The 10,000-nt window shown below is 50.8% G+C and overlaps 1 protein-coding gene across 1 annotated transcript in view; it reads right to left on the bottom strand.

The window, feature by feature from the left end:
- Nucleotides 1-10,000, bottom strand: part of LOC311315551 (OTU domain-containing protein 5-A-like) — a gene marked incomplete at both ends in the record, with an annotated part of 31,347 nt that overhangs the window by 808 nt on the left and 20,539 nt on the right. The window contains 4 exons of the mRNA XM_084446220.1: nt 745-933; nt 3,052-3,200; nt 3,543-3,699; nt 3,820-3,884. Of these exons, the coding sequence (XP_084302346.1) occupies nt 745-933; nt 3,052-3,200; nt 3,543-3,699; nt 3,820-3,884 (560 nt within the window). The remainder of the gene's footprint in view (nt 1-744; nt 934-3,051; nt 3,201-3,542; nt 3,700-3,819; nt 3,885-10,000) is intronic.

The following is a 10,000-nucleotide window of genomic DNA, read 5'->3' as shown; positions in this document are numbered from 1 at the left end:
GTGTATGTGTGAGAGCGTGTGTGTGTGTGTATTTGGGTGTGTGTGTGTGTATGTGTATGTGTGTGTGTGTGTATGTGTGAGAGCGTGTGTGTGTGTGTTTGAGGGTGTGTGTGTGTGTGTGTATGTGTGTATGTGTATGTGTGTTTGAGCGTGTGTGAGAGAGAGCGTGTGTGTGTGTGTGTGTGTGTGTGAGAGAGAGAGCATGCGTGTGTGTGTTTGAGCGTGTGTGTGAGAGAGAGCGTGTGTGTGTGTGTGTGTGTGTGTGTGAGAGAGAGAGCATGCGTGTGTGTGTGTTTGAGTGTGTGTGTGTGTTTGAGTGTGTGTGTGTGTGTGTGTGTTTGAGCGTGTGTGTGTGTGTGTGTGTGTGTGTTTGAGCGTGTGTGTGTATGTGTTTGAGTGTGTGTGTGTGTTTGAGCGTGTGTGTGTGTGTGTTTGAGCGTGTGTGTGTTTGAGCGTGTGTGTGTGTGTGTGTGCGTGTGTGTGTGTGTTTGAGCGTGTGTGTGTGTGTGTGTGTGTTTGAGCGTGTGTGTGTGTGTTTGAGCGTGTGTGTGTGTGTGTGTGTGTTTGAGCGTGTGTGTGTTTGAGCGTGTGTGTTTGAGCGTGTGTGTGTGTGTGTGTGTTTGAGCGTGTGTGTGTGTGTGTGTGTGTGTGTGTGTGTGTGTGTTTGAGCGTGTGTGTGTGTGTGTTTGAGCGTGTGTGTGTGTGTGTGTGTGTGTGTGTGTGTGTGTGTGTGTGTGTGTGTACCTGGCGGGCCTGCTTCTCCTGGTCCTGCAGCCACTGCAGGTATGACTCTCGGGCCACCTGCTCCTCGATGGCCTCGTTGGTGGCCTCCCAGTCTGTCGCCCGCTTCTTGTCCTCCAGCATCTGCTGCTCGATCCACGACTCCTCCGACGTCTTGATGGCGTTCTTCATCAACGACTGGTCTGCATACTGCTGACGGGGAGGGAAGGGGGGGGGGCAACAGAGGAGGGGGGGTGGGGGTGGGGTGGGGGGGGGTTAGGTGTCGGAGGGGGGAGGAGGGAAGGAAGGGTTGGAGGGGGGGTTAAGTGTGGGGGGGGGGTAGAGAGGGGGGAGGAGGGAAGGAAGGGTTGGGGGGAGGGGTTAGGTGTGGGGGGGGGGGGGGGGTTGGGGGAGGGTTAGGTGTCAGAGGGGGGGGAGGGGAGGACAGGGGCATAGAGGAAGAGAAAGGAGAAGGAGGGAAGTGGGTAGGAGAGGAACGTTGGGGAAGAGCGAGGGAGGAAGGAAGGAGGGTGAGAGGTCACCATGAGCCGTTAATAAACAGAGCTTCTTTGAAGCTTTTTTCATCCTAATCTGTACGCATACTGATTGGCCTAATCAGGCAGACATAATAAAGTCTAATGACTTCAGGATTCAGCAGAAACACGTCTGTTTATCCCTTATCTTTGTCCACAAGAAAAAATATTCTGTCCAGTGTTCACACATCAGTGTACACACACACTTACACAGGTTCCAGCCTTGCCTGGAAACCTATTGTTGACAAGAACATACCGTAACAAATACAACAACAGTGTGTGTGTGTGTGTGTGTGTGTGTGTGTGTGTGTGTTGTGTGTGTGTGTGTGTGTGTGTGTGTGTGTGTGTGTGTTGGCTTCCATAATGGTCGGTAAACGTCTGAGACAACCTCACAATCTGTTCCCAATGTGCTGTCCTGCCCTGTCAAACAGTGCGGCAGTAAATACACTTGAATATACTTAATTGCCTGACCTGCCCTTGCCTCGCCTGTCCTGGCATGACCAACACCACGTGAGCCTAGCCAAACTACTATAGCTTAGCTCTGGCCTAAACAAGCCTAGCTTAGACTGAGCTCAGCCCGCACCATACACTAGCCTAGCCAATCTGGATGAGCCTAAACTAGCTTTTCTGAGCTGGCCTAGCCTAAGCTACTTTTACTTAGCATACACTAGCCTAGCCTGATCAAGACCAGCTTACACTACTACACCTTAGCACATACTAGCCTAGCCTAGCTACTAGCCTAGCTTACACTCCTACACCTTAGCACATACTAGCCTAGCCTAGCTACTAGCCTAGCTTACACTACTACAACTTAGCACATACTAGCCTAGCCTAGCTACTAGCCTAGCTTACACTACTACACCTTAGCACCTGCTAAACTAGCCTAGCTACTAGCCTAGCTTACACTACTACACCTTAGCACATGCTAAACTAGCCTAGCTACTAGCCTAGCTTACACCTACTACACCTTAGCACATGCTAAACTAGCCTAGCTACTAGCCTAGCTTACACTACTACACCTTAGTACATGCTAAACTAGCCTAGCTACTAGCCTATCTTACACTACTACACCTTAGCACATGCTAAACTAGCCTAGCTACTAGCCTAGCTTACACTACTACAACTTAGCACATGCTAAACTAGCCTAGCTACTAGCCTAGCTTACACTACTAGCACCTTAGCACATGCTAAACTAGCCTAGCCGCAGCGATAAGACGTGAGGCACAGCCAGTCCCAGAGATAACCACTGAAGTGGCTCCGCGGGTCAGGCTATCTACCGCCTCAGGACAAACGCCGTGCTGTTCAGCTGTCTGCTGACGAACCCAGAGCTGTTATTGGAAGGTTGTAATGGTCATAAATAGAAGAGGGCACTCTTTTGCCTGAGGTGGAGAAAGTTCGGGACACTTTATCTAAGATAAGAGACGTGTTCCGAGATACAGGATGACACGTCCGCTGTCTTGTCTGGAGTTGCTTTCGTGCCGTTTCAGACCGGCTCCAACCAGCCGGGGAACAGCATGCTGGCATCAGACGGTTCACACAGAAAAACATCTTTGCGGTCAAATGGGGACACGGATGAAGAACTTGTCATGGGAATCGCCATTGATCTGTTTTTTTGTTTTTTTTATGTCTAGGACAAGATCCAGCCATGGGATCAAACGGACACGGTGGTATTTTCGTTGTGAGGACAAGACTGTGCTGAGTTTCCCAGAGGCATCTGGGATGAACGTAGCGCTACCGATGCCTCTGGGAAACTCAGCCCTGGACGGTTGGGGGTTGGTGAAGACAGTCAGGTACCCACCCCTGGTTTGAAGGCGGGAAGACCCAGCCCCACTCCAATGGTGGCTTTGTTTGGGTTCACTACAGAGTTGTAGTGGATGTTACGATGGTAGCTGACTCTGATTGGCTCGTCATTGTTCTGATGGATGCCATGGAACGTGTTGATTGGTTCTGAAAGAAGAAAAGGATTGAATGAGTTTACGGTATCGCCTACTTGATTTGATTAACTGCGCGCACACACCCACGCACAAACGTAACTGTGTCGTAATGCAAAGTCTCTCGCTCACTCACTCTCACATGCACGCACAACCAATGTCAACTCGTCTGCATTGTGTTTTCCAGTAGGCACCCTATTCGCCCACACTGGGTCTCAAACTCAGGACCTCTTGACTCCCAACCGCCATTCTAACCAGCTACGCCACCCAAAAACTAGCTTTTCGGTGACGCAGCCAGATGTTATTAGTTCTAGTGGAGTGGGTTCATCCAACTCAACTGGGTCACACTCACACACACCTGTGCCATATTGATAGACCTCTACGGGTCGATTGTACATCTCTGCCATGGCCTGCATCTCAATGTGGTTGCCATGGCAGTTGTTTTTCCTCTTCCTGTTGATGTATGTGGTGAAGTCTTCCGTCACGTAGTTGGAGAAGTAGTCTGCATTCTTCATCTTCACAGAGGGAGAGAGAGAGAGAGAGAGAGAGAGAGAGAGAGAGAGAGCATATTAGCGTTGGCGATGGAGGACATGCATTCTTCATGACTAGGCCAGGTCAGCATCGAGAGGACTCACCAAGTAATCCATGCAGTGTTTACGAACGACTTCATGCATATCTTGGTCTCCATACACCTGGTCAGCTGCAGAGATGAAAGAGAGAGAGAGAGAGAGAGAGAGAGAGATGTAAGTTACAAAGAAGATATATCAGGTGTGGTAACATATGATATTATCACACTTTCATCAAAAGTCTCTGGTCTTTTGGATGTATTTGGGATCAGAAACCCATACAGTAACATCAGGACCACTCATCTCTTTACACTGGGCAGTTCCACCCCCTGTCCTGAGGTCCAAGAATAAAACATCGCATGTGAAGATAAACTGTGTCTTCATAACTATTTTTATTCTCATGACTCATCCACAGCTCCGGCACATGATTAACGTCATCAGCGTTGCATGGAAAATATTTTTTCTAACCAACAAGCATGCATGGATGGATGGATGGATGGATGGATGGATCAATCAATCAATCAAAGCTTTATTTGTATAGCGCATTTCATACCCAGAGGCAACACAATGCGCTTTACAGAGAACAAGGGAGGTGGACATACGACCCACCCCTACATATTCCAGATATGGTTGGATGGCTGTCTGTTTGTAGCCTGTCGGGGTTTGGCGGGCTTTTTTCTGGTGCATCCCCGCACGCCTGCTATTCTAAACACCTTCCTCTGCTGTTGAGTCAGAGATCAGCGAGTCGCAGATGTCAACAAAGCTCAAACAGGTTTCAGATGCCGTATTCCCCCCCCCTCCCCCCTCCCCCCTCCCCAGCCCCGCCTCCAACGACGCGCGCTATGCAAATAAGGCTGCGGGTCATTCCGGCAAGTCACATGACCTGAAGCCACAGAGATTCTGAGAAACTCTTGATCAACTTCCTCTAGTTTCTGAGTACCGGGCGCAGAGGCGCAAGGCGGTAGGCAAAGCGCGAGGAAACCGCAGGCGACACCTCTGCTCTACTACAGCCCTGCAGAGAGAGACAGCCCTGCCCTCCCAACAGCCCCGCGCCCGACCGACCGACGCCGTCTTTCTGAGTAAAGATCTGCAGAGACCCCCCCTATACGTGCTTCCTGCGTAGCCCTACACACACGCTTACTGTGAGAATGAAACTTCCCATCCCGTAACCCTATACGCTTGTTGCATATCAGCAGTGCGGCAGGTTAGCTGATATTTTGTGCGTGATCATCTCATCTATGCTGGAAGGGGCGTGGGGCGTTCAGGGGGAAAGACAACGTTGCGAAGCTCCTACTTCTGCCGTTGGGTGCGACTAGTAGAGGTGGAGTGAGCGTGAATCTCCCGACGCCGAACACATAGTTGAGAGAAAAGTGGAATGAACTGGGCGTCCGCGGTGGTGTAGCGGTCTAAGCGTCGGGTTCTGGTGCAGCCGCCCAACGGGGGGACGGGGGGTTCTCGCCCCGGACTCCCCAGATCTTTTTCTTTTTTTAAAGATATTTTTTAGGGCTTTTCAGCTCTAATGGTATAGGACAGTGTAGAGAGACAGGAAACGTGGGAGAGAGAGAGAGGGGAGGACATGCGGCACAGGACCCGAGCCGGGAATCGAACCCCGGGTCCGCCACGCGAAGGACGACCTTCATATGGTGCGCGCTTTACCCGGTGAGCTACCGGAGCGCCCTGGTCTCGCCAGATCTGAACACGGCCGGATCCCAGAGGGGCAGGTTGGACCGCCGCTCCCGAGGGGGCGGGTAGTTTAATTTCAGCGTGAGGATCCGCTGCTCTACAGCGCCCCCTGTCCGCAATTTGGGGTTAGGTGTCTTGCTCAAGGACACTGACATGTGGACAGTCGGAGCTGGGATTCGAACCACTGACCCTTCGATCACTGAACGACCCGCTCTACCAACTGAGCTACAGCCGCCCTAAAATAAATAAATACCAGCAGGACCGAACAATGCTTGATCACAATATAGGCCAGCCTCGTCCTCACACACAGTGACCAAGTGTGCTACTCCACACATATTCCCGGATGCGCTAGTACTGCCCGTTTAACAATGCAGCAGAAGAAGAGGCGGCCATTATGAGGACAGACAATAAGAGAGGAGACAAAGGTGATCCTCAGACTCTAGTGTTCTAGACCGAGGGCACCGAGCGAGAGAGGATGTGAATTGTGTCACATGCTTCGGGCCCATTGTCTGTCTGACTTGTTGGCTTGACTGGTCTTGGTTCCCAGTTCCTTCGCTAAGGGTCAAAAACACACACCCACACACACACGCACACACACACACACAGGCGCACGCACGCACGCACGCACACACACACACACACACACACACCCTCACACACACACACACGCACACACACACACACACGCACACACACACACGCACACACACACACGCACACAAATACCTGCATGCACAGGCGCACACAAACAGGCATGCGTTCACACACACCGACAGAGAGAGAGAGAAAGAGTGAGAAAGAGAGAGAGAGAGAGAGAGAGAGAAAGAGAGAGAGAGAGAGATGAGAGAGAGAAAGAGAGAGAGAGATGAGAGGGAGAGAGAGATGAGAGAGAGAGAGATGAGAGGGAGAGATGGAGGTCAGGTGCAGGACTGGGGATCCCCCCTATATATTCCCTAATGGCGATGTGACTCAGAAGACAGCGTTCTCATCTTCTCCGCTCCGCTGCCGACAACAACCACACACACTCGTCATAGAAGGATCAGGCCCGGCGAGCGAAACCGAGAAGGCAGCGGCCTCGCTCTGCACAGCCTGCGAGGCCCAGTGACTCACAGATACCTATTCGTTTCTGTGCCACAACCAGGTCGAACGCTAGTCGCTACAGTATTTAGCACAAGTTAGCATCTAGCTTGTACTTATATATGGGTGCTATAGGCCCCTCGCTAATGCCATCTACCAAGAAGTAGCACACAGATGCTAACGTGTTCATCATTAAAGGAGTAGTAAAGGGAAAATGCATGTTTAGCCCTGTTTTAAGGTTACTTATGATCATATACAATGGTTCAGATCAAAACGTTGACAAAACTAGCACTTTTGAGAAAGTCTGATAATTGCTCTACCACCGTACCAATCTGTCCTGATGAAGGTAGAAGCCGAAACATTGACCGATTAAAAAGCAGAGAAAAAGTGTGTGACCAAAACGGTGGTAGAGCAATTATCAGACTTTCTCAAAAGTGCTAGTTTTGTCAACGTTTTGATCTGAACCATTGTATATGATCATAAGTGACCTTAAAACAGGGCTAAACGTGCATTTTCCCTTTACTACTCCTTTAAGTAATCACTCATCATTAAAACGTGAGTTATCACCGAGCGCTGACACCTCTCGGCCAGTCCTGGGCTGTGACCTTTGGGGCGAGGACGTGACCTCAGGGGCCTGGGTGTCAGCGACGGAGAAGCTTCTGAAGAGGAAGAGGAAGGAACATTCTTTGTGCAAGGCTGCCGGGAACCGACCGCAAGAGCAGATAGGCTTTATGAGAAAGCAGAAGAGAACCCCACCCCACACAGGAAGCTGGGAACCCACAGACAGCCTGATAGGCTGGCCCGGCTCCGCTTCTGGGAAGGGGCGTGTCCTACTGGCCGCACGCAGCTGTAGAGAAAAAGGCGTGCTGGTTCGCCGGCTTGGGTCCTGCCCTCTGATAGCGTTATCAGGAAGACACAGACGCCTGCGCGATGCTCTGGTCAATGGTAGCGAGGCGGGAGGAATGCGGCCCGCCAGGCGGCCTGCCAGGCTGCTCCCGAGGTTGAGCGCTCCCCCGCGTCACGGACGGCTCTTCCCTGGAACTCTTATCTGGTCGCTCACGAGACCTTGCCACCTCCGCACAGCGCTGACACTCACAGACCTCCGCACAGCGCTGACCCTCACAGACCTCCGCACAGCGCTGACCCTCACAGACCTCCCCCCCTCCGCACAGCGCTGACCCTCACAGACCCTCACAGACCTCCCCCCTCCGCACAGCGCTGACCCTCACAGACCTCCGCACAGCGCTGACCCTCACAGACCCTCACAGACCTCCCCCCTCCGCACAGCGCTGACCCTCACAGACCTCCGCACAGCGCTGACCCTCACAGACCTCCGCACAGCGCTGACCCTCACAGACCTCCGCACAGCGCTGACCCTCACAGACCTCCGCACAGCGCTGACCCTCACAGACCCTTACAGACCCCCACAGACCTCCCCCCTCCGCACAGCGCTGACCCTCACAGACCTCCGCACAGCGCTGACCCTCACAGACCCTTACAGACCCCCACAGACCTCCCCCCTCCGCACAGCGCTGACCCTCACAGACCTCCGCACAGCGCTGACCCTCACAGACCCTTACAGACCCCCACAGACCTCCCCCCTCCGCACAGCGCTGACCCTCACAGACCTCCGCACAGCGCTGACCCTCACAGACCCTCACAGACCTCCCCACCTCCGCACAGCGCTGACCCTCCTCACTATAGACCCACTATACACTCACTATAGACCCCCTATAGGCTCACGATACTCACTATAGACCCACTATACACTCACGATACTCACTATAGACCCACTATACACTCACTATAGACCCACTATACACTCACTATAGACCCCTTATAGACCCACTATACACTCACTATAGACCCCCTATAGACCCACTATACACTCACTATAGACCCACTATAGACCCACTATACGCTCACTGTACACAAACCTCCCTAGAACTCACGAGACCTTCCCAGCTCCACATACACTCACATAGTCAAGCCGGAAAGTCTGCACCCCCTTCACCTTCTCCCCGTTTAAATACGTTACAGACGTAAATAGATCGTATACAGGCAGGTGTTTACAGACGTAAACAGACCGTATACAGGCAGGTGTTTACAGACGTAAATAGACCGTATACAGGTGTTTATAGACGTAAATAGACCGTATACAGGCAGGTGTTTACAGACGTTAATAGACCGTATTCAGGCAGGTGTTTACAGACGTTAACAGACCGTATACAGGCAGGTGTTTACAGACGTAAACAGACCGTATTCAGGCAGGTGTTTATAGACGTAAATAGACCGTATACAGGCAGGTGTTTACAGACGTTAATAGACCGTATACAGACAGGTGTTTACAGACGTTAACAGACCGTATACAGGCAGGTGTTTACAGACGTAAATAGACCGTATACAGGCAGGTGTTTACAGACGTAAATAGACCGTATTCAGGCAGGTGTTTACAGACGTAAATAGACCGTATACAGGCAGGTGTTTATAGACGTAAACAGACCGTATACAGGCAGGTGTTTACAGACGTAAATAGACCGTATACAGGCAGGTGTTTACAGACGTAAATAGACCGTATTCAGGCAGGTGTTTACAGACGTAAACAGACCGTATCAGGCAGGTGTTTACAGACGTAAACAGACCGTATCAGGCAGGTGTTTACAGACGTAAATAGACCGTATTCAGGCAGGTGTTTACAGACGTAAATAGACCGTATACAGGCAGGTGTTTACAGACGTAAATAGACCGTATTCAGGCAGGTGTTTACAGACGTAAATAGACCGTATTCAGGCAGGTGTTTACAGACGTAAACAGACCGTATCAGGCAGGTGTTTACAGACGTAAACAGACCGTATTCAGGCAGGTGTTTACAGACGTTAATAGGCCGTATACAGGCAGGTGTTTACAGACGTAAATAGACCGTATTCAGGCAGGTGTTTACAGACGTAAATAGACCGTATACAGGTGTTTACAGACGTAAATAGACCGTATACAGGCAGGTGTTTACAGACGTTAATAGACCGTATACAGGCAGGTGTTTACAGACGTAAATAGACCGTATTCAGGTGTTTACAGACGTTAATAGACCGTATTCAGGCAGGTGTTTACAGACGTAAATAGACCGTATTCAGGTGTTTACAGACGTTAATAGACCGTATTCAGGCAGGTGTTTACAGACGTAAATAGACCGTATTCAGGTGTTTACAGACGTAAACAGACCGTATACAGGCAGGTGTTTACAGACGTTAATAGACCGTATACAGGCAGGTGTTTACAGACGTAAATAGACCGTATTCAGGCAGGTGTTTACAGACGTAAATAGACCGTATACAGACAGGTGTTTACAGACGTTAATAGACCGTATACAGGCAGGTGTTTACAGACGTTAATAGACCGTATTCAGGCAGGTGTTTACAGACGTAAATAGACCGTATACAGGCAGGTGTTTACAGACGTAAATAGACCGTATTCAGGTGTTTACAGACGTAAA

This window comes from Borostomias antarcticus, assembly GCF_949987555.1.
Source record: "Borostomias antarcticus genome assembly, chromosome: 11".
NCBI lineage: Eukaryota > Metazoa > Chordata > Actinopteri > Stomiiformes > Stomiidae > Borostomias > Borostomias antarcticus.
The sequence above is the reverse complement of the archived record's forward strand: the minus strand, read 5'-3'. Positions and strand labels throughout refer to the sequence as shown.